This window comes from Perissodus microlepis, chromosome 6 (genome assembly GCF_051167445.1).
Source record: "Perissodus microlepis isolate ML-2025 ecotype Zambia chromosome 6, ASM5116744v1, whole genome shotgun sequence".
NCBI lineage: Eukaryota > Metazoa > Chordata > Actinopteri > Cichliformes > Cichlidae > Perissodus > Perissodus microlepis.
In genome coordinates, this window is record NC_140466.1 from 17,152,924 (window position 1) to 17,178,404 (window position 25,481).

The window sequence follows — 25,481 nt, forward strand, 5'->3', positions numbered from 1 at the left end:
CACCTTGTTTAATTTGTTCTGAAGTGGACCTCGAGTGGCACGGCTCATCATTTCTACTCTGTATTTTTCATAATTCACGGTATTGTGAGGCTGTCCACTCTCTACTCGCTGTCACAGCTTCTATCCTGCAGGACTTGTAAAGTGTAGTACACATTTTATCAGTAACCGGTAACTTTTGAAAGGCAGGCCTCAGGAGTCATCCACAGCAACCTGATACAGTTTGTCCATGCGAGTGTGCGTGCGTGTGTGTGTGTGAGTACATGCACACACTTCCTTACACACACACGCGCCAGAGATATATATTTTTACATCCCTGCATTGCAGCGACAGAGAATTTGTGACCTTGTTCTGCTTCACTCTGAGATTAAAAAAAAGAGAAATTCAAAAGGAGTCATGATATCAAATGGCTCAGAAACACATTTGAAGATATTTGGGGGATAGAAAAACACACACACAAAAATAGGGATTGTGTCCATGCCATTGATGATTCATTGTCTCTGTTGCTAAAAAATAAATTCCCCTCACAGCCAGTGATTAGATGGGGAACAGTTGGTGAGCGAGGCGCACAAAGCGCTGCATATGGCTGTGATGAAGCCGCGTGAGCTTCGGTTAGTGGCTCATCCCAGTAGTTTTTATGTTTTTATTTATTTAAATATATATATTTTTTATATTCCTCCTCCAGAGGGGAGCTCTGACACGAAGAGGGATCAAACAGCACATAAAAGCTACATCAATAGTACAGGGCTACAAAATGATAAACAGAGCAGCCTCCTCTGCTGTAAATTCACAGCGTGCATCAGTCTTTGTAAAGGCACAGGTTAATGTACGGGAAGATGAATCCTATTGATGTGTGATTCGACGCGCTTCTCCGAGGTTAGATGGAGAGATTGATCTGAAACTGAAAGACAGCATGAGGGGAAGTCGGTAAACACTCAGGTTCAGACTAAAAAATACTCCTCTCTCTTCCTCTCCTTCAACCAGCCTCTCATCTGTGAGATTACTGTTCCCATGGCAACGCAGCTGATTGCACAGAAATTGCTGTGGTTGTGGGAGCCATGGCAACACATTGCATTAAATTATCCTGCCTCCTCATGTTGCAGTTTTACGTACGCGTGCTTGCGTCACCCGCTTGTGACGACACGTCAAAGCCGTTTTGTCTGCAGTCAAAATAACACTGCTGAGCTACTGAGTATTACTGAGACTTAATATAGACAGATACACAGTTATTTTTATTGTCTACAATCTTGTAGTGCTCGTCAAAAAACAAAAGCACAAGAGAAGAAAATATAGAACTGCTACAACTGGGAATTTGGCTAAATTTGACCTTAGCTTACTTTACCATAAAACATTTTTCTGCATCACATGTGATGCTGATTTGATGGTGAAGCAGCATCTTCGCTGCTGTGAGCGAATAGGTTTTTTTAAAGATTTGCAGAGAGTGTTTTGTAAAACTACAAATACTGAGCTGTCAAATTCAGATTCTCTGCAACTTGTATTTTGTTTTCTTTGGCAAATGAATCAAAGTCATAGAGGTGGTGAGAGAGTCTTTAACCACATGTGAACAAAGACCTATAAAAAAAGATTACACAGGGGTCGCCACAGGATCGTCTGCCTTCATCTCACCCTATCCCTAACATCGTTTGTCACACCAACCTGCTACATGTCTTTCTTTCCTACATCCATGAATCTTCTCTGGGGTCTTCCTCTTTTCCTTCTGGCTGGCAGCTCCATCTTCAACATCCTTTCTCCAGTATATCCACTATCCTCTGCACAGGTCCACAACATCTTAACTTCACTGCTCCAACCACTCAACTTCAGCTGTCCCTCTGATGTACTCATTTGTAATCTTGTCTATCCTGGTCACTTCCACTGAAAATCTTAACATCTTCAACTCTGTCTCCTATCTTTCTGTCAGTGCCCCCGTCTCCAAATCATACATCATAGCAGGTTTCACTACCATGTTGTAAATCTTCTCTTTTGCTCTTACATATAATTATTATATGTGCATTATTGATACAGTTTACATTTTTTGCCTTTACCATGTAAAGGCAACTATTTTTAAATAGGTGTTTTCACACCTGTAGTTCATTTACTATGGCCCTGATCAGCTGATGAGCTTGTACACTTGAAGTTTCTTCAGTGTTTTGGGGAGAAAACACAGAAACAAATTCACATGAACCATAATGCCTCACTAGAAACCATGTGAGAACAGTTTGTAGTGGTACACAGATGTGTCTGGGGCAGGAACAGTGAATGCATACCAGAGGTACTCTACCACATGTCTGCTCAGAATGCAAAGCATGCTTAGCTATGAGAACGCATTTAGCCCAGACACCTGATAATTCACACCAAACCTTCTGGGTGCGGTTGTTTTGGTCCGCACCCGAGTGCAGATGCCATGTTCACATCTACGCACATGAACCAGGCACAGATATTAAAACGCCTTTAGTTATCAAACATTTATAGTTATCGAAGGTTCACTGTTGACTATTAATGCAAAAGAAAAAAAAAACAGTTGTAAATATCAATCAAATAAACATTATGCTGTCTCTTTAGCAATTGCTTATGCTGGGAAACATGTATTTATGGAGGTTTTTTTGTTGGTTGTGGTTCCACAAACCATCCACATCCTCTCCTCCTCCTCTTTACCCCCCCCTCACAGCTCTTACACAGTCTTCCTTCTCTACTTCTCAGATTACAACCATCCATTATTGGTATGAACCTTTAACTCGCCTGTGCCGCCTGTGCACTCCTACAGGCTTATACGCATCATATCATTACCAATAAGCGATGATACCGGCGCTGTAGTTGTTTGGTTAACATTGTGCTTCACAAGTGCGCCGTGCACCGAGTGAAATGTGCTTAAGTGATCGAGAATGGGTTTTTGCAAAAATGGTGAAGGATATTTACAAGCAGTGTCTAACCAGGTGTAAATTTTTGAAGGCTTTTCCAGGAAAATGTCAGATTGGTGAGTTGGTGGAGGACGCTGAACAGGATTCATTGTTTTAGTCAAACTGTATTAGGAGGCTAATCCCATGTTACACGTGCATTACAGCACTTGTAGTGCGCAAGCCAGCCAGAACGCAGCAAATAGGCAATTCATGGAGGCTTGAGTCATATTATTGACTTGCTCCAAGCATGTAGCCTACTTAGAACTCTGCGTGTGTGTGTGAGGTCGGATATAAATATAGTTGAAGAGATCACAGATAGAAGTACCGAATGTTCTAGTGGGAGGTACTTGCGATAAAATCTTGGGCAAGTTTCAGGACCATTGCTCATCTGTTGTCTGCAATTTATTTATTTATTTTCTACTCACTTGTGAAAAGATGTATTGTCCTTCTTTTCACACTGATGACTTGCTTGGAGATAATGGTGGGTAAAATGTGTTTCATACATCCTTTTAAGCACACACACACGCTCACACACACTGAGCTCCTTACTCCTTGCATTCAGACAAGATATTTATTTCTCCGGTGGATTGTTTCAGAGGCAGAGCGTCTCCATGGTGATGGCAGCCCACAGATCAGGATGAGGAAGAGTGCGGGAAGGAGGCGGCAGAGAGAAAGAGAGAGAGAGATGATTCCACCTTATCTGCCACTGCTGTACACTTGTTGAAACACATACTGTATATGCTGATTATTATCCACACAGGCACTTAACGCACTCTCTCCTCCTTTACCCACTCCTCCACCTTTCACTCTCGCTTTACCTGCTCCTACTCGGTTCTTCTTAACACTATAACTATGCTTCAAACTGGGTCACCTTCGTTGTGGTCCTGGTCGAGTTAAGAGACTGCATAAAATATCAAGATTGCTATTGCTGCCACAAATAATAATTATAATAACAATGAAAAGAATATTAATAATAATACAATTATTATGGACATTTTATATGTAGCACCAGATCACAACAATAATTGCCTCAAGGCTCTTTATATTGGAAGGTAAAAACCCTAGAATAGTGTGAGAAACCCTTCAACAATCAGACGACCCACTTTGAGCATGTTCTTGGTGATGGTGGGAAGGAAAAACTCCCCTTTAGCAGGAAGAAACCTCTGGCATAACCAGGCTTGTGGGGGTGAGGGGAGGAAAACAAGACAAAAGACACGCTGGGGAAGAGAGCCAGAGATGAATAATAACTCATGAATAAATTCAATGAGATGTCTAAACACAAAGAGAGTGAAAATAAGTGAGTGAAGAAGAAAAACACTCAGTAGTCCAGGCCAATTACAGCATAACTAAGGGAGGATTCAAGAACACCTGATCCAGGCCTAACAATTTGCTTTATAAAAAGGCAAATTAAAGAAAGGCTGAGGCTAATTGTAAAAGTAGAGAGGGTTTCTGTCTCCTGAATCCAAACTGGGAGCTGGTTCCACAGAAAAAGGCCCTGAAAGCACAAGTTCTTCTTTTATATATCATATGAACCACACATAAGGCCGCAGCGTGAGAGTGAAGTGCTTTGTTTGAGTGATACAGTACTATGAGGTCTTTCAGATAAGACAGGGCCTGATTATTCAAGATCTTGTATGTGAGAAAGATTTTAAATTCAATTCCAGATTTATTTATATACAGAAATAACAAAATGCCACATCTCACCCTCAGACCTAAGAAAGTAAAATCTTATTTTAAACATATGACATAGACATTAAAATAAATAAAACATAAAGAATTTAATAAAGAAGAAGGGCAGCTGTGTTCAAAAGTATAATAGGAAACCAGTGGGTGTCAGATATTCAACCTCCTTCAATCTTTTATGTTTCTGAACGACATCCCAACAGATTTCAAAAACGACAAATGCAACGCTGCCAAGTAATTGGACTGAATATTTGACAGCACTGACTCACTGCCAATGTGAGCCATCTATGTGGCTGAAATGTTTTGGTTGCAATATTTCAACATTTAAAAAATATTTGATAAGAAGTGGCCCTTGATTTGAGTGCACCCTCACACCGGTTTTGGAATAAGGGTACAGCAGCATCCCGTGCGCTGTACTGATGCTGCTTGCATGTTGCGTTGTAGCCCTTAAAGCTGCACCGATCAATACTCTTTTTTTAAAGATGCCTCTATGTAAAGGTGTTACTGCGACGACCTCACAGAGAAATGTCGCCCACTGTTTAGTGCTGTAGCTGCTCACACCATGCAGCAAAGTTTGTAACTAGATTCTGAACAATGTGGAGAATTTTAGCAGCTGAACGCCAAATAATAATGAAAAAAGACTTGAAAAAGAAAAATGTTTGGTATTTGTACACATATAGCCTCCACAGCTTGTGTTATAATATGTCAGTTCAGGTTTCAGATGAATTCCTGATAGTCTTTTACATCCACAGCGTGTTTGGTTCGTCTTGCTGTTAGTAATTCTGTTTTAGATCAGCGTTAAAGATGGCAAAGCAGCATTTAAATATTCATTAAACATGTTTTAAGGAAGTCCAGAATGAAGTTTAAATGCTCCACATTTTGCTTTGTAGTCAACAGACGCGTGTTGATATTGGATTTTTCCATTTTCAGGTACCTTATGAATGTGACATTTGAAGGCCGAAACCTGTCATTTAGCGAAGAAGGCCACCAGATGTTTCCCAAGCTGGTCATCATTCTTCTAGACAAGGACAGACAGTGGGACAGGGTAAACCTTCTCTTCTCTTCTCTCTGCCCTTTTCCTCCTCTGATGCTTCTGCGATGTGTCTGTCACTTTTCTGCCACTTGAAGTACTCGTTACAGTGGCGTGCACATTACACACAGCTGTCCTCCCACCAGTGTTGGGTAAGTTACTTTAAATTAGTAACTTAGTTACATTACTAGTTACTTCCATCAAAAGTAACTCAGTTACTTCAAGTTACTCGTTACTTTCAAAGTAACTAGTTACTAGGGAAAGTAACTTTGGTTTTACTCAGACTTCTCTTGTTAATGTGTTGCTAACTGGATACCCAGCAAGAGTGCCAGTCTTCTAGCTTGCTTACTTGCCACAAGTGCACTGTGCCACCTACCAAAGGAAAAAATAATGTGCACATTTCCACGAGAGAAATCCCACGCCTGGACCGTCATTGACCGCCGCCATGATTCTAGCCTACGTCACAGCGTCATGTGCGCTTTTTACATCCAACACAAAAACTGCAGTCGTGGTGCTTTCGATTGTACTCAGAACTCAGAAATTCTGCCATCCGAATAGGAAGATGTAGGTAACACCAGACTGCAGATGAGCTGCATACAGGGCTGGACTGGGACAAAAAATCAGCCCGGGCATTTTGACTAGAGACCGGCCCGCCATTATAGCAAATATCATAAAGCCTTTGAATGAAAACAAACACTGTTGTGACAGTGATGTACACTGTCTTGATGGTATATATGTATCAATCTATCAATTGTTTGTTGTAAGACTCAGATAATTATTTATTAAAAGCTAGACATTTGAAATGAGAATAAGAAAGTATTTCTTTGTGCCCCCCTTTCCCTGTTAATGCCCTACCTGGCCCCCTGGCAACACTTTGCTACACAGTTACCAGCTGTCAGCTACATAAAAAAGGATCCTGGTGTTATTTATCTCTCAGAAACAGTTCATAACTTCCCTTCAACTCATTCATGTCACCTAAAAGGTAAACCTGTTTCTCCATCACCTGTTCAGCTCTGATGATTCAGTAAGGACATCTGGTTTCATCTGGTTTCCCACTCACCAGATATACAAAACGATATCATGACCAGCAGGTTTACAGCTGTGGCTCCAGCAAACATCAGCTGATACTAGAAATTAATATTAAATAAATTCTAACAACAGCTGATCAAACGTGCTGCTGTTGTTTAACGCGACATCCGGTGGTTTCCTCTTTCTGGCGCAAAGTGGACGATAAATAAACAAGAGGGAAAAGCCGATCAGCTGATCATTGATCAGTTTCATGATTAAAGTAGCAACAGGAGAGGGAGGGTGAGAGGATGAGAGAAGAAGAGGCAGCTGTGCGGAGTAAACACAGAATAACTCCAGCTTTGTGTCTTTTTCATTGTAGCTGAAGTCCGGGACAAACTGTTCCTTTTCACCTAAATACGAAACGCGTAATAATTTCTCTGAATACGAGACGATTCCGTTTTTTAGGGAACGGTTGGCAACTCTGATAATTAACCGTATGAACAAAATAAAGTTCAACATCATTAACATCATAGCACCCACCCAGCTGTATAGAAACCCCGTCATGCTAGCTAGCACGCAGTACGAAAAAATCAGCACAACGAAAATAAACTCCAACTAAACTTGGTTTATATCTGACTAGGGCTGCCACGATTAGTCGACTAGTCACGATTACGTCGACTATCAAAATCGTCAACGATTGATTTAATAGTCTACGCGTCGTTTGAAGCTTTGTAAGATCACAAAAGATGCAGGAATAAGTAGTAGGATTTAAGAGTGTAATAACGGACTGAAACAGAAGATGGCAGCACTGCATGTACAAGGATGCCAGCTGCCGTTAAAACCCGAAGAAGAAGCTGTGTCCCAGAATTCATAGCGCAGCCCAGCTCAGTTTACAACAATGGCGGCAGATAGTTAGTTTTAATATTACTCTTATTATTCTTTCTGGGTCACAAAATAAACGTTTAACATACTTTTAGGCGAGAATGTAGCTGTGTAAACCTCAAATATCTGCTCAGTTTATCAAGACACCACATATTTTCAAAAGCGCTCCGACGTTTTCGGTGACGTCTGTTACCCACTAGCTCGATAGCTAGCCGGGGGCACGGCTCACCAGAGCCCGTGAGAACACCGGACTCCCGGCAAATAGTTTTCAAACCCACCGCCGTCTTTCTCAGGTTAAATATATATAAGTCACTTAGATAACTTCAAAATGTTATTGTTTGGCTTTTTTTTAGTATTTTATTTGTTCCTGAGTAAATCGGTTTGGCTGAGATTAAAGTTATAGTTTTTACACAGCTGAATAAACTTCAAGCAGACAGCTGATTATCAGAAGTGTGAGATGCTCGAGAATATACTCCGGTGTCCCGTTATATTTTAGATAGCAAGGAGTTTATTAAACTTCACCGAAACAATCTGCAAATTTCATTAAAATTTAATAAACTATCATCTTGTCTTTATTTTTAGTTAGCACATACCATAAACACTTAAAGCTGTAAGCTAATGATAGTTATATAAGAGCAGATGCTGCTGGTGCAATAAGCTGTACGCTGTACGTCCAATGGATGCATGATCTGATTAGTCGACTAATCGCAAAAATAATCGGTGACTAGTCGACTATCAAAATAATCGTTTGTGGCAGCCCTATATCTGACCCAGATAGACTGCAGGTCATAACGTCTTACCTGAAGTTCAGTTCACCTGACACTCGGACGGGCGGCCGCTTCGGGTCTCTCCTCCTCCTGCGTCCCCTTTCTCTCATCCACCTGCTGGCTTCCACCACTTGCTAATGTTACTGAATCTGTGGAAGCTCCGCGATAGCCACCACACAAAGTAACGAATAACGAGCCTATCTAAATCCCAGTAACGAGTAACGCGTTCCTGATTTTGGCATAATAACTAGTTACCGTGCTCGTTACCACAATAATAACGTAGTTACTGTAACGCGTTACTTAATAACGCGTTAGTCCCAACACTGCCTCCCACTCACTCATACAGGTTGGCAAATGGGAGAGAGGCTCCTTGACGATGAGGTACCACGTTTGGCCTCGCTTTGAGCTGTACTCAGGAGCGGAGGAGCGTAAGGACCACCTGTCCATCGTGACTCTGGAGGAGGCGCCGTTTGTAATTGTGGAGGATGTGGACCCGCTCAGCGGGACCTGCATGAGGAACACTGTGCCATGCCGCAAACAGCTCAAACTAAGGTGAGAAATTAAGTTGGAGTGTAAGAATTTAAAGTTTTCCTCTGTTAAACCTTCAGATTTGTGGCACTGCTATTTTTTAATAATAACATCAACCTTGGACCAGCTGTGTCTGTAGTTTAATAGAATGATTTGAAGTCTGTGCTAGTTTTCTTTTTAAAAAGAAGAAGTGCTACAATCAAACAGACTCCTTACAGCCTTGAATAATTCTGTTTTGCTTGCATTTTCTCTTTTTTGTGTATCTTTGGCTTTCTTATTACAGCGTGCCGCCGCTGCAGCATGCTGTAATGGTTCTCCTGTTTTTGTCTTTACTAAATGTGCCACTTGTTTTACTTCTGCTAACCAGATTACTGACTTGCTTTCTGTTCCTGTTTTTCTGCCTCCCCCCTCCTCTTCACCATGACCCTCTTGCCATCCGGTTGTCCTTAGAGTGTGATAATTAATTGTTCTTCATTGGCCTCCTTTTCTATCAATGGCGTACCTGAAATCTCCTCAGGGTGTGCTACATCTTGGAGCTCATTGTTTTTATTGACAGATCTTTCACCGTGTTCTTTCTCCCGTTCCTCTTTTCTCGAGATTTCTCTCACCAACACATATAGCATTTCAGGAGCAGCCATCAATACTTCGAAGGCAATATGCAGGAGTTATTTCTACCCAAAAAATACTGCAAGAGCCAGATTCACAGAGCGCTGCAGAGTCACCTCTGTATGCACAAAAGCACAAATAAACGGGCGCAGTATTGTTGCCAAAACCGAAATAAACATTAATAACCACTTTAGTCCATGTGCATTTATCATGAAGGTTGTTCATTTGATGTAGCTGAATTCATAAAACCACAATTTCGATAAATAGAAGTTGACACACCCTTGTGTGAATACAAAACACTCAAACAAATACATTTGTCCTTAGTCTGGCACTGGAAATATCCAACAAACAGTGCCAGAGCTTCCATTCACAGCTGTTGTGCACCTGTATCTGCTGTAAGCCAAAACAACCCATTGACTGATGACGCACAGGTTGGTTAAATGTTTGCCCCAAAGTGCGTTATTCTTAGTCCCTCATGACTGTGTAATTTGGATGACAGCCTCTAAATGTGTTTACGTGCTCTCTTCTCTTGCTCTGAGAAAAGTGAGTATTAGTCGTGACATATTAAACTTTTCCCTGTGATTTGCAGTGTTAGATGGATGTATTAAACATAGCACAGGCTTCGAATTCAAGTGTAAAAGAATATAAAAGAAAAGCACTAAGCTAACATGCACTAACAGTTTAGGCTTCACACTAGTCAATGTTTTTTTCTGCTTTGTGCTGAAGTAAAGTCAGCGCATCATCAAGTTGTCTTCATATGTTCATCTTAACAGCGTGACCGCAAAGTCAAACTGTGGCCTTTTTAGTAAATTTATTATTAATAGGGGCATATGTATATCACATTCATATATATATGTGTGTGAATATATTATATTTTTGTGTCACCCATTAAGCTGTTGGCAGTAGTTTGCTTTGGATTTTTGGCTGAAAGGCTTCAGATAGAAAGCTTGAATCGACTTGTTATCTTTATCTGTTATTAATATTAAATTTTTAGTTTCAGTTCAATCAGTTAAAAAAACAACAACAACTACTGAATCTACATTGTTAGGCTTAGTCAGTCCGGTACCCATGTGTTAGAATTAAAGAAAACCTTCTGTTATGTGCTCAGAAGAAGTAGCAGGATATAAAAACATATATACAGATAACATATGGTAACGTAACATAAAGTTGCACTGTTCAGAGTTATTGCAAGAGGTATGAAAGATTTTCTTTATCTGTCTTTGTAACAGCAGAAAAATTTAACATAGATCTCGAGAGGAGTCCCAGAATAAAAAAGGTGTTAAATGAGAGTAGCACGCCCCCCCTTGATGAGCATGTGAATGGTCATAAGGTCGCATCTAGTAAGGATTTTTACTGTTGCTTCTGCTTCTGAGGTTCTTCAGGAATCATTTGATCTAAAAAAAGGTGATTAAACAGTGAAATTTTAATTTCTTATAGTTGAATCTAAGCCTCAGTCAATCCTCGAAAAGCCCCTTTGGTACTAATTTCACCTAATGAGTGCCAGCCAATATTTTCCGGCCGGAAAATATACATTTTTCCTATATTCTGCGATTGCCAGAGGCTCTCTGGCTGGTCTCTAGGCCTATGTGACTGGGGCCTTAGTTCACTAGGGTGAGTTATAATTTCAAGCAAGAGGTCATCAACTGCTGTCCCTCTCATGGTGGACTAGCTTTTCACGAGTTTCTTACTCTTTTCATATCGGGGTGGAGTGTATAAATGAAGACACATTTATTGACTGTATACAAAATCCAAAAAACTAAACAAGGTCTACATAACACGACTACCAAAGAGCATGATAAAGTACAGAAGACAAACAATCTGATGAAACCAAAGAAAAAAAAGACTATTCATGCATCCTGAACTGATTGGGACCAACAAACAAAAGAGGAATGAGACACAGGTGAAAGCAATCAGGATAATCAGGAAGTCTTCTCTCTGTAAAAAGTCTTCTCAAGTCAGCCCTCCTGAATGAGCATGTGTATGGGCACTATCTTTTGGTTGCGTCCAGGAAGGATTTTTACTGTTGTTACAACTGCTTCTGATTCTTTCATTAATTGTTTGATCTAAAAAAGGTCATAAAATATGGTAAAATTTTAATTTTCCAGAGTTAAATCAAATCCTTGTTTCGAATCACAGCCAGAATACTTTATTAATCACTGAGGAAATTATTGTCCATCCAACAGTGCAAAATCAGAAAAAGTCTGCTAAATAAAGCAAACAAACAACAATTTGCATTGTAAAAACAAACTTAAAAAGTATGTAAGTAAAAAAAAGATCCACATTAAAAGTGTTTATATCTGAACCTAGTATTTCCAGGTGTGGTAATCAGTGCCAAACCTTGGTGATGTCTTCTTTCTTTTGAATTTGCTGGTTTTATGTACTCAGACCAAACAAAACTTTCATCTCGAGTTCGTGAAACCTTTTATCCTGCTCTCTGATTTGCATTTATTCCTCTTTGTCCGCCTACCAGCAATCAAACAGGTGATTCAGGGATTTACATCAAGCGCTGCTGCAAAGGTTTCTGTATCGACATCCTGAAGAAAATCGCCAAGACGGTCAAGTTTACTTATGACCTCTACCTGGTCACCAACGGCAAACATGGCAAAAAGGTTAATGGGACTTGGAACGGCATGGTTGGAGAGGTGAGAATATTTTCTTTTACTCTTCCAGATTCCATGTTAGTTTTTTTATCTTTTTAAAATAAATTACTGCCTTAGATACTGTTGCACTGCAGTAGGCAGATGTAGATATAAATGCAGTATATTGTTGTTCAGAAAACTGATCAATGTTGTTCTAAGTTCATCCCAACACTGGAAAAAAAAGAAAGCATCAGCTTGAAAATACCCTCTGGGACAGTTTGGTCAATTTCATTCAGATCTGCTGGCAAATCAGCTCACAGTGGATTTCATAGCTGGCCGAATGCTGGAGCAAAGCACTGGAGACGTCGCCATACAACCATTATTGAACCATTAGAGAGACACAATTATAGTTTATACTCAAAATCTAAGTATTTTTAATTTCTTTCTCTAATTTCCATCATAACGATTGGACTTACAGTATAACTGCAGTGCTTTATATTTGTATAGCTCGTCATTGGTAGCAGTGTGTTGCTGATGGTGGTGCCTACCATCTATTGTATTGTTTCATTCATTCATTCATTTAGTCAACATGAATGAGGTATGACAGAAGAAGGTGCACCATAAATAGACAGATTCTGATGCAGACATTGCTTCCTTGCACAATAGCGGCCGATTGTTTGATTGTGTTATTGCGATTAAGAAAGCAAATGCACATCTTTCTTCATCTTAGTAAGAGATTTGATTGACAACTATTTTGATTATGAAATGGTTGTGATCTGAGAGCCACGTGATATCCATTCCCAGACCGTTCTCACTCCTGAGGCGTAACATCCCGATGTTTTGTCACGTCCCGCGGCGTTCCTGAGGAGCGCGAAAGGTGACCTTCCGCATTCTTATGGTACGAGCCGGGTTATGTCACCTAGCGTAAAATGTTACGCTTTGGGATGAGAACGTGTTGTTCCAGAAAACCCAGCATCTTCTATGTAAACTAGAAGATGAAGCAATTTGCTAGTGACCGCAGGAGGTTTTGGTGCAGCACACCTCTTCACCTGGTCTTAGTTAGCAACTTCCACTTTTTGCCCTAGCGACCTGAGGTTTCCAGGGAGTTGTTAGCCTGTGCGACTGAGGACTGACAGACAACAACCTGCATGCAAGTTTGCCACGAAATAACACGAACTTACACAGAGATATACATTGAAATAAATCATCAAGTATTAAGAGTCTGTGCACGTGGAATGGCAACACCTTCTCATCCCAAAGCGTAACATTTAAAGCTAGGTGACAAATTGTCAACATATTACGTTTTCGGGCACCCAACACGTTCCTACATGACGACATTGGAAAACTGAGGACCTATGAGAACCGTTTGGACTCAATCTACACATGTTTGCTCTTCTCCTTAAAATCGCTTGCGGACACACTATTTAATGTCATTAAAGTGGTGGTTAACGTTAGGAATAAGGTTATGGTTAGGGCTAGGGAGAAGGTTAGGTTTAGGGCTGGAATACAGGGCTGGAACGTCTATTACCGCGGGACCGTCATTCCACTGGATTTCTGCCATAAGAACGCGGAAGGTCACCTTTCGCGCTCCTCAGGAACGCTGCGGGACGTGACAAAACATCGGGATGTTACGCCTCGGGAGTGAGAACGGTCTGTCTGGAAACACTCTGCGAGTGCTCTTTCAGCGGTAGTGAAATCATAAAAACCTCTTTGCTTCCAGTTTCCTCATGTGACTCTCCGCAAACATTTGCCAGATGATCAGGAAATAAACATTTTTCTTTACAACCTGTGATTGCCAGAGTCACTGACTGGTATCTCGGCCTGTGTTACTGGATCCTTAGTTAGCTCACTGAGATACGTTATTGCAACTAGAGCAAGACATCATAAGCTGAGGTTGCATTGCTTTTCATGAGTTTATTACTTTTTCCTTTCATGGGTGGAGTGAAAAAAAACATAAAAGTCAACATAACAGGAATCTAAAAGAGTATTGAGATCACAGAAACACACAGCAATCAGAAAAAGAACAAAGACGAAAAATGTCAGGAGACGAAAGAAGCAGACAGGAGTAGTTATACACCCAAACAAGAAGTCAAGACTAGTTATACACCCTGAGCTGATTGGGAACAAGAAACAAAAGAAGAATGAGAGAAGTGAGAGCAATCAGGATCATCAGATAACAAAAGTAATATATATATATATGAAGCAAAAACTGACCTTCAAAGCAAAACAGGAAATAAAAGACAAAGAAACACACAAGCATAACTAAGCATGGAACAGGCACAGAAAACAGTGAAGGAGCTACAACTTATAAAAATCAAAATCTAAACCAAAATATTGGATTGCAAACCTGAAACTCATCACTAGACTAAACATAAAGGTAGAATAAGGACTCAAAATCACATGAACTATGACTCACACCTGTACAGTGTCACTAAAGCAGAAACCCAAAGATCGCTAAGAAACAGTAAGATCAGCACATTTTATATGTGAGTGTTTTGTTCAGTTCATTTTGTTGTAGATAGTGAAATAATTTTTGAAACAGCTCTTCTACAGAAACATCTCTTTGCTAGAAGGCCCTAAAAAGGCAGCCAGGTGACCGTAATTCTTTTCATTTTATAAATATTTATTAGTCACTTATTAGCCAGTGTTGTAACATTTGGTGAGAGCTGATATCCAAAAAGAGTAACAGAATTAAGTGGAAGGCGAGCACTTAACATCTGTTAATTAACAGACATTTTTCTTGACAGATGTTTGACTTGTCACAGTAGGAAAACGACAGGTGTATTAATGATGGCTGCATTACACTGGCACATTACACGTACAGGGTATGAGATTATAGCAATTATGTGATAGGTTTAATGAAAGCTAAGCTGTGTGACATGGATTGAACCTTACCGTTGAGTGAGACATCAAATTTAATGCATTTAGACTGCATCATGATAAAACTGCTGCAATTTCTCCGCTATTTCTTTCCACACTGTGTCATTCCTGGTGTAGTCGTGATAACAGCTGGAGGACACATCAGGAAATAACTGCCAGAGCTCGGCTACAGAAAACCTGCTCTGAACATTTTACCTCCATCGGTTTCATAATGCTGCCATTATCGTGATGTTATCTATATTGTTTATTGCTCCTTTTGTGGTTGGGTCATAGATTTATGTATGTTATGTATAAGAGCGTGTTAATATCAGATTGTCACTGTCAAAGTTTTCTCCCAGGCTGTCTTTGGTCTGGGAGTCTGCCTTTGGGACTGTGGACCCAATTTGAATGTATTTATTATGCTTTATGTTTATTTATTCAACATATTTTCATTATTTTCTAATTCTCCCCAGATTTTTAATGATTCGTTTGAAAATATCATTAGAGTACACAGACTTTCAGATTTTAAGCATTTTAAAATCAGTTAAGCAATCAAGTGCCTAAAGTATGAAATCAAATACAGATACTGCTACAGTCAGTAAGTGTTATGCTTTAGTTTAATTATTGGTTATTTTTATAGTGAGTTTTATTTTGCTCTAATTATATATGACACAGACATAAATTCCTGTCTGCACACACAAAAAAACAAGCAATGATTCAGTGAACAATGACCAGACAAAATTTCCAGTTTTATTATTTTAACTGTCTGCAAGTATCGAGGCCAAATGTCAAAAATGTAGTTCTTTGAACGGCCTTTGATGTATAACCTATAAATAAGAGAGACATTACTTTGCCCGAAATCCTGGGCAAATCCTGAGTTTTTCCTCAACGCTGGGAGATTTGCTGAACCAACTGGTGCAGCAAATGCTGGTGATTTTTGAACAGTGTTAGCATATGGCGCTAACACTGTTTGGATTGTGATCAGTGATTTCTTATAAACCAGAAGTTTGATCATCGTCTATTTGTAATGTTACTAAAACACAGTACGCAAAGAACTGCAACAGTTTGACATCTTCGAGTTAATCATAGATAATAAACTTTTTCCATGTTAATTTAGAAGTTTTGAAATTTTTGACGTTAAAAAGAGGAAAAAAACAAAACAAACCCTTTTAGCTTGGTTTTCGCACACTCCGTCATCTCTCTGTTGGTTTCTCACTGCTTCAGCACTTGTTCCCTATAGCTTGGCCTTGGGTGGGGAGAGGGGTGGGGGAGGCTGTGATCAACTCCACAAAAACTCAAGAGGACGCTATGATGGTCCTAATCAGAGATAGGGAAAGAAAAATGCATGTAGAGAAAGGCGGAGTGATTGGGCAAGAGAGGCAGAGAGGGAGAAAGCAGCCTCAAGGAAAGACCCATTTCTCTCCTGCACACATTACACATCCACCACAATGCAGCCTTCACAAATGAACGCGATGTCAGACCTAACTTATCATGACATCGAGCGAATTATTTCATTATTACGATGGGAACATTGATTAGTGAAGATGTGCAGTGTAGTGTAAACTAAGTAAATCTCCAGACCAGTTACCATAGATTGTGGTGTAAATTTGCTGCTGTTATACATTGGCATAAAGGCAGTGCTATGCAAATGTGCAATGCACCCATGCACAAATTCATTAGTACACATCCTTAAATGCTTAAGCAAGCAGCTAATGATTTAATTTGAATGGGGGAAATAGGACAACAGATGCAGAAAACAGAACAGAACGAGAGAGCAAGAAGAGAGCGGGCCACTATGAAGAAGTGTGACAAACAGAGGGAACAAGCAGCATGCAGGATTCCTGTTCACTCTGGCGTACATACATCCCTTTTTAACAGTCTTTTGTGCTCCTTTTTTATTCATGGCCTGAGGCTCCAGAAACTTTGGACTAAATATACCTGTACACACTTAGAGGGAGGCTGGGCTGGTGGGGAGTTCAGCTCTGACCCAGTGTGGAAATGATCTCCTTTTCCTCCTGATTTCAATCTTTGGGAAAAGCCTGTTGGTCTCTTAGCAAACATGGTGGATAGTTTAAAAAGGATAGCACTGATTTACCATCCCCCTTAAAGACCTGGGAATATTCAGCACTGAGCTTCTATGTTCCCCTTCTGTCCGTGTCTGCCTGTTTGTTCCCCAGGTAGTGGATAAGAACGCCCACATGGCGGTGGGTTCGCTCACCATCAACGAGGAGAGGTCAGAGGTCATCGACTTCTCTGTGCCGTTCATTGAGACGGGCATCAGTGTCATGGTCTCCCGTAGCAATGGGACCGTCTCCCCGTCGGCCTTTCTAGGTAAGTAAAAACACACCTGATGGTCCTGGCAGATGTACAGCACAATCAAGAACAATCAGATGCGCACACACACTCGTATCGCATAATAAATGCAGAATCACAGACAGAGACGACACTAGGTTTTCAACAAAATGAGTACATTGCTTGTTTGTGGTGAACAACCTGTTCTGGCAGCACTAAAACTAACAAGTTTAACAACACAGAGACATAAAAAGCAACAGAGAGCAAGATATCAGTCAAAATCACTTGAAAAAGGTATGGCTGCAGTGATGAGTATTGAAAAAAGTTTCAAGAATCATTTTTATTGTTTGCATTCAATGCAGGTTTACAGAGAAATGATACATGTATGGCCCTGAAAACAGCAGCTGACAAAAAAAATCTCACTATGAGGTCCACGGAGAGGTTATTCTGAAAGTTTAATGGAATAGCAGATGTTCAACATTTTTAGGAATTTTTTTTCTTAATAATTGAAGAAGGAGCTTAAAGTTCTGTCCTTTTTCCTTTGTGCCAGAGAATCTCATTTCATGTTGCACACGGGGGCAGGCGTTTTTCACACATTTATCAGGACACTCTTTCTGTTGTTCTAAAGCTCATTGGGATGTTTTAAAGTGAAAAAGGAGTAGGCAGAATCTACAATTGTCTTGTTTTGTCAGCTAATTTTTCATGATTTGACAAATGCAGTGTGTTTCCAGTGCATGTTTCCGTCAAAGTAAAAGGACCTCTGTCCTTTATTAGTTTAGCTATTTATAATATTTAAAGCGCTGGCAGTAAAAATATAATAAGCCTATTACAAAAACACATTTGTTTCTTCTTTCATTTCTTAAGTTGAATCTACAAAAAAACAGGTATTAAATATTTTTGCACCAACAAGGTGATTCCCAAAGAGCTATTACTTAAAAACTTCAAAAAATATTTGAGAAAACTGCACAAGTGGAGGACAAAATCCATTATTAAGCAAAGGACACACAAGAACTGGACTGAAAATCAGTCACAATAGGTCTGATGGAGTGGCCCTGTCATGGTTTGGGGATGCATTTTGGCAAAGTGTTGTTGGGGATCTTGTCAAAATTCATTAGAATTATAAACATCCATCAAAGTTTGATCCACCGTGTAACACCATCTGGTAAGTGTCTGATGGGCAAATTAATTAAGTAACAATTACGTTTTCAGCATCACAATGATCCCAAAACACTTAAAGAACTATTCCTAAAGAAAGAAATGACAAAAATGCTGCTTAAGAGAGTTGACGTACCAAACATCGACTCTCAAGCTCATTACAATTGTACAAACTCTTTTTTTCCTTATATACTTACATGTTGTATTTCCATATATGTTTACACACATGTCAATAAAGACAATCTCCCATTTTCTAAGCAAAACATAATGAAATGAGGGGTTGTTAAGACTTTAAACAGTACTATAAATATGCTGATTTGTTATTGTTTAAAAAGTGATATAATGTAAAGAATGAAAGGAAAAGAGTTGGACCTCATGAAAGTGCTTAGAAAAATGAAATTGCAAAATACTATAGAGATGAAAATTGGACAAATTTAACTGACTGTGAACTGCTCAGGAAGAGCTGTCTGGTGAACCTTTGGTGGGGATTGTTTTGCCAGCTACAACACTATGGTGTTTGTCACAGACCATAATATACGATACAAACTACAAAGCAATTGGAAAACGTGCCTCCTTCTCAGTGTTTCTCTTCAGAGGTGCTTGTTAGTGTTCACAGAAACTCAGACAAAATACATAAATGTGACAAGCACAAAGCACATAGCGCCTGAATACAAATAAGCATGTTGATACCCGAGGGGTGGTGGTGGGGAGGAGGGGGGGGGGGGGGGGGGGGGGTTATATTATAATTTACTTTCATTTGCTTTAATGAACTTCCTTTCTCTGTCTTCTCACAACCTCCCTCCCTGTTTCCCTCTCTCTTTCAGAGCCCTTCAGTGCCGACGTCTGGGTGATGATGTTTGTGATGCTGCTGATCGTGTCGGCAGTGGCTGTGTTTGTGTTTGAGTACTTTAGCCCGGTGGGTTACAATCGCTGTCTGGCAGACGGACGAGGTGAGAGGACACACACGTCCATTAACACACAAACCCAGACCCACTCGATTCCTGCTGCTAAAAGGTAACAATGAGGTACATTTTTAGGCAATCTGATGTGCTCTAATGCAATCTTAGCCAGCAGGCTTTATTAACTTGAATGCAGCATTCAAACGGAGCCCTCCACGCGCTAAATTACTTTGACAATCCCGTCTGAATGAGTTCAACTGGAGCTCTGGGACTTCCTACTTGATGTCTTGAGTGCTTATCTGCATCTATAGTCACTTAAGCTCTTTCACTAATGAAAAGGATCATTGGCAAGAACCAGATAGCTGATCTTAAGTATTCTTAGCATCGCTGCGCAAAAACAAAGACTCCTCTGTTCCTGCATTACAAAATCGTTTCTGTTCTCAAATATTACAGCAGCATTACACCGCCACATCTACGGTTGTAAAACTGCTGAATACAGTTAACAAGATCTGGTACCTTACACTGAAAATGTATGTCAGGTCTAATGATGTCTGACAATATCAAACAACACTACCCTGTTGAATCAAATGCAGTCTCAGCACTCCATTCATATCAACTTGCCTATCAAAATCAATGGCTCAGATTCATTCTGGGTTTCCTTTTTTTCCTCTAGCTTTTATATGCTCACTCTGTTTGACTCTGAGGATTGTATTAGGTTGCCACAATAGCAACCTCTCAAGATAAAATCAGAGAAGTGTTATATTGCTGCTTACAGCCTTTTTTTTCTTTCAAGGACCAAAGGGAATAAAATAGTTTGGAGTAATGTTTCCTACAGTGCTGTTTTCTGAATGTCTTATGGGTTGTGTCACTTAATCGCTGGGTTGTGTAAGGCTGTTGTCCTGTACTGCTGCTGCAGCTGTAGCATATGTAATTGCAGCCTGCTGTGCGCCCATCTCCCCCCCACCTCCCTTCGTCCCTCTCCTCATTTCTGTGGTAGGTAGTGTATCCTTCCTGCCACCTTGTCATACTCCCGTAGAGGTAGGTGGAGCAGAGTTAGTAATGTGTAACAGTGGGTTGTCATTGCCATGTCTGGAAGAACAGATGTTGACTGTACAGCACATCCTGCGATCACTGACAAACTTAAGGATGGGGCTAAATCTATGCCGTGTTGCTCCCATCCATCAAATGAGTCCTTCAATGAGTAAATGCAGATAAAGCAAGGTAATACCTGTGATCTGTGAAACTGATCCCTTTTTCTTCTCCCATTTTTCTTTGCATCCTCCTCCTCCCCCTCCTCTCCTGTCATTCTGTCTCCCAGAGCCCGGCGGCCCCTCCTTCACCATCGGTAAGGCCATCTGGCTGCTTTGGGGTCTGGTTTTCAACAACTCTGTCCCTGTGCAGAATCCCAAAGGCACCACCAGTAAGATCATGGTGTCAGTGTGGGCCTTCTTTGCTGTCATCTTCCTGGCATCCTACACTGCCAACCTGGCTGCCTTCATGATCCAGGAGGAGTACGTTGACCAGGTGTCAGGCCTGTCAGACAAAAAGGTGTGAATTTAAGGCAATGTGATAGTTTGTGGGGTGAAGGAGCACATGGGTGTGAACACATGTGAGAGTGGGCTACTTAATTTGGAGTGCAACTAGTGTCTGTTTTATTATTTTTTATTAATTTACTTTTTCAATTTAGCCCGCTTTGAGCAAGCACACAGTGGGAAGGAAAAACTCACTTTTAACTGCAAGAAACCTTCGACAAAACCAGGCTCAGGGAGGAACAGCCATCTGCTGTGACCGGTAGGGGGTGAGGGGAGGAAGATGAGACAAAAAAACCCCAAAATATTATGGATGAGTGTTTCGATTCAGTGCTTTGAACTCATTTGATCTCTCTGCTAACTTGCTACTGTAGCTAGTTTTGATGCAGGTGCAACATGTGGTTTTCAGAATGGGGCCGTTAGCTTATTGTAACTGGTAGTTTAATGTAATAGCTCAGTCACAGAGTAAAAATAGATAGAACCTCCTTACAACAACAAAAAAAAAAATGCTTGCCTGGCGGTTGCATTTAAATTTTTATTTTTCCTCTGTCCAGAGGTCGAGGGTGTTACACTCTCAACATCTTTCCACACTTGATTGCAAAACGATTGCACAGGTTGCTTCTCATAAGGGGACACAACCCTGTATGGATGGATGGATGAGACTGATGTGCATTTTGAATTTGCCATTTAATCTAGAAAAATTAAAAAATTAATGATTTCATCAAGTAATTAAATAAGAAATAAAACTAAGAAACTAAAACTGCTGCTTTGATCTTTTCAGCATTTTTATGCTTCTAACATAAATTGCAGATCTTTATTCTGAACTTGATCTGATGTGTCATACATATTTGTCTAAACATGTCCAAGGATTCTTCACATCTCTAAACAGTTAGTTGATTTTAAGCTTGCTAAAGTCCTGCTTAACAGTGGATTAAAAGGCTGTTTGATGCAGCTCACTGCTCTTTTCTCTGTGTGTTTTCTTTTCCCGAAACCCCCCACCGCAGTTCCAGAAGCCTAATGAATTCTCGCCGCCGTTCCGGTTCGGCACGGTGCCCAATGGGAGCACAGAACGCAACATCCGCAACAACTACCGGGACATGCATGCCTACATGACGAGCTTCCACCAGAAGAATGTAGACGAAGCCCTGTACAGTCTGAAGACTGGGTGAGGAGCAGAGAGATAGCGGGCCTGATGTGGGACGCTAGGAGGGAGTTGAAAAGATTTCAGGAGGGAGAAGAGAGACTGTGTTATGGAGCCGTGAGGTCCTGTACTGATGCAATACACAGAAAAGATGATGAAGGAAAAAGGAGAGGGAGACAGAGGAAAAGAGAGCATTCTGGGTAATGTGGGTGGGCAGCGTATCTGCCTGCCACTGGCACCCAGAATAGCAGCGTAGCATGCGTTTGCTCTGAAAGCTAGGTAACATCTTTACTTCCTCTTCACTCTTTCTCTCTCCCTGTCTTCAAACGCTTTCACCCACCACGGCTGAAGAAAACAGAACAGGGACGAACCTGTGATGAAGGGCACAGAGGTCCTGGAGCCCTGAGGGGCCCTTGGTGGAGATTTGTCACCAATCTGAAGACCGTCATGTCATTGTATCTGTTAACCCAGGGTTAATATGGATAGAACACAATGCAGAGGTTTTACAGGAAACATGGCAGTTCACCACCCCAGACCCTGAAACACTTTGGTCTCAGGGTCAGTTTAGTTACTGAGCTTGAAGATTCGTTCTCAACACTGGAAACAAAAGTGATATATTTTACTTCTTCACATCTGAATGGAATTGGTCATTTACACAGCGAGGTTTATATTTGAACTCTATGACCGGTGTTTAGGTGTTATCTATCACATGATGACACCTAAACAATTTCCATGACAAGAGAGCAACCTAAAATAGATTCCTTTCCTCATTACAGAAGAGTTAATGGCCTAAATTTCTCCTACCTGGTTTACTGTACTAATTTATATTTTATTTGTATTTTAACTGAATTGCCTCTGTGCTAGTACTGCCTTAAAAAGATCACACAGTCTTGCCTTGTAGCACTTTATATGAGAGAAACTCAATTTCCTTGTAAATTTCTCAGTGTTTTGCAATTTCTTATTAACTGTTACCTGAAAAAAGAGAATTAATACCAATTAATCATAAACAAGCATAGCTTGGAGTTTGCAGTCAGTGCAGTGGATACCAGGTCAGGTCAACATGCAAAAATGTGCAGAGACAAACATATCATTAAAAATGACTTACTTGCCTTTTTTCTTTACTGCCTAATCACACCGTACTTTACAGGAAACCTTTCAGATCATTCAATGACACAGATGATTGTGATTCAGTGTCTTAAAATCTCCATTTGACATAATGAATCAGCGAATGAGAGAGTGATTTGAACATTGTCACTATTTGTGGTGAAGGTGGCTTCACAGCTTTGACTTCCAGCTCATTTTTCTTCTGTCATCCTTCACAGCAAATTGGATGCCTTCATCTATGACGCTGCAGTGCTAAACTACATGGCTGGCAGAGATGAGGGGTGTAAGCTGGTCACCATCGGGAGCGGCAAAGTGTTTGCCTCCACCGGATACGGCATCGCCATCCAGAAAGACTCAGGGTGGAAACGGGCCGTGGATCTGGCTATTCTGATGCTATTTGGAGATGGTAAGGACTGAAATGATGCAATACAGGAAATTTATAAATATTCTAGTGTCTCGTATCACATATAACAATTATACAAGTTATGCAAGTCATTACAGTCTTAAAAGATTAGATAATTGTTATGTAAATTTAGTTTTTTAAAGATAATGATGTGTTTTTAGTGTCATAACTGCAGTGACTATTGCCTACTGCAGAGAGGGCTTGGGCAAGTAATGTTGTGATAGTGATATTACAGGCAAATTAAATAGACCATTACTTTTAAGAAACCTCTGCTGCAGCCTTAATTTGTACAATAATCATTCAGGTTGAAAATAACAAAGTGAAGTCATGCTCTCATCGGGGTAGTAAAACTGAAGTCATGGAAGGAGCAGTGACTCAGAAGGTGGCCGGTGCTCGCTACGGTGACAACCCAAGAGCCTGCTGATGAAACCCAGCAGTCAGCGAGGCTGTCGAGCTGCAGGATGAGGCCTCCAGAGCCAGGTTGGCTCAGCGCAGGCCTTAATCAACAGCGCGGTACCAGCAGGCCTGAAAGGCTGCAGCTGTTGTGGCTGTAGAAATGAAAGTTTCAACGGGGGATGGTTTGGTTATTTGGTAGTTCGGGAGGTGTCTTTGCAAAAGCCCGCTTTGGCAAAGAAATTAAATATTGACCTTAACTGAACATTGCTAGGAGTAACGCTGGACAAAGGTGGTCTTGAAATGCTGAACCCTGTAGATGTTGTTCGATTGTTGTGATTGTCTTATGTCTCCACATTGATTTCAGGAACAGGGCCTACGGAACGGCAGAGTGATTAGGTGGAAAAACCAAATTCAGCTCGAACACCTTAAATATATTTGATTTGTTCAGGCTCGGTCTGGAGCACATCAGTAAGGATGGTCCTATACATATATCAGTGACATGATTTGAATGTTTGTCTGCAGCAGTAATGTATCAAAGGGGGTTTGATACGGCCATTAAAAATTCTATATTTCGATTTTGACTCTGTTTTGAGTCAAAATAAAAATATAGTAACTTTGCTTAAGTCAAAGTTTTCTTTTTACCTTTGTAATATTGAACACCCATAGATCATCCACTGTCTGAAATAAGCAGTTTTAGCACCTCTTCTCACTTTAAGCCTCCTTTACTATGATCGACTGCCCCTCGTGAACACAAGGTATGGACAGCAGGTGGGTGTGTTCATCTCAGGTGGGTATGGTTACCAGGTAGGTATCGTCTGGTGGGTATAGCCATCTTAAACAGAAAAATAGGAATAGGGATGTCTACTGTCATTCACAAAAATCCAAAATTAGAAAAAAAACTGGCCATATTTTATCACACACACACACATATATGTATAAATACATATATATGTGTGTGTGTGTGTCAGAAAAGAATAATAGGTCCACTTGAAAGTAAAGTCCTTCCCATTTTTTGACTGATGTACAGTTTAATAGATACAGACATATAAAAACTTTAAAGCTCAGTCTACAATGAAAAGTACATACATTTTTTAAAACCTTCACCACCTCCACTGGGTGATAAGTGATATTTGCAGGGAGTTCTGGGGCAGGCAGCACTGAGTCCTTATAACCAGCACATTTATCTTTCTTTAAATTGGTGCTGCAGCTTCATCATATATTATGGTGGCACCATTACATCAATATGGTGTTATTTCAATATAAAGGAGGCAGAGTCCTGAATACAGGACTCAAAGGAGAGGAACTAGAAAATAATGGTGTTGACACCGTCTGTGAAATGTGATACTGTATGCATCACAGAGCAATGCTCTCAGTTTGCTGGTTCTGTTTTGTTTTAAGCTCCAGCTCTGTGTGTTTTGGGTGGTGACTGAAAGAAAGCAGCAGGATGTTTGATGTCATTCTAAAAGAGTGATGATGATGAGAGCACTGATCCACGAGAGGCTTAGTATTGAGCTGCCACCCTCTACATGATCAGAGTATCGGGCTAGCAAACAAGGTTTGGGTACACAGTGAGGGTGCAAACTTTGCAACTCCTTTTGGACGAGGGTTGGCTACAAACTGCTGGCAGAGGTTCGTGCAGTGAGATAGGTGACAAATGAAACTATAGTGAACCTAGAATGAATTCAGCTCATCTGTATCACAGTCCAGTGAAAAACCAAGTACACTCCAT

General features: G+C 40.5%; 1 protein-coding gene across 5 annotated transcripts in view; it reads left to right on the forward strand.

Annotated features, from left to right (window-relative positions):
* grin2bb (glutamate receptor, ionotropic, N-methyl D-aspartate 2B, genome duplicate b) overlaps positions 1–25,481 on the forward strand; it is a 139,069-nt gene that overhangs the window by 95,664 nt on the left and 17,924 nt on the right. For all 5 annotated transcript variants that reach the window (XM_084931136.1, XM_084931133.1, XM_084931132.1 and 2 more), the window contains exons 7-14: positions 5,505–5,619; positions 8,608–8,813; positions 11,866–12,037; positions 17,011–17,164; positions 19,105–19,230; positions 20,498–20,727; positions 21,713–21,873; positions 23,172–23,359. In XM_084931136.1, coding sequence (XP_084787262.1) covers positions 5,505–5,619; positions 8,608–8,813; positions 11,866–12,037; positions 17,011–17,164; positions 19,105–19,230; positions 20,498–20,727; positions 21,713–21,873; positions 23,172–23,359 — 1,352 coding nt within the window. The remainder of the gene's footprint in view (positions 1–5,504; positions 5,620–8,607; positions 8,814–11,865; positions 12,038–17,010; positions 17,165–19,104; positions 19,231–20,497; positions 20,728–21,712; positions 21,874–23,171; positions 23,360–25,481) is intronic.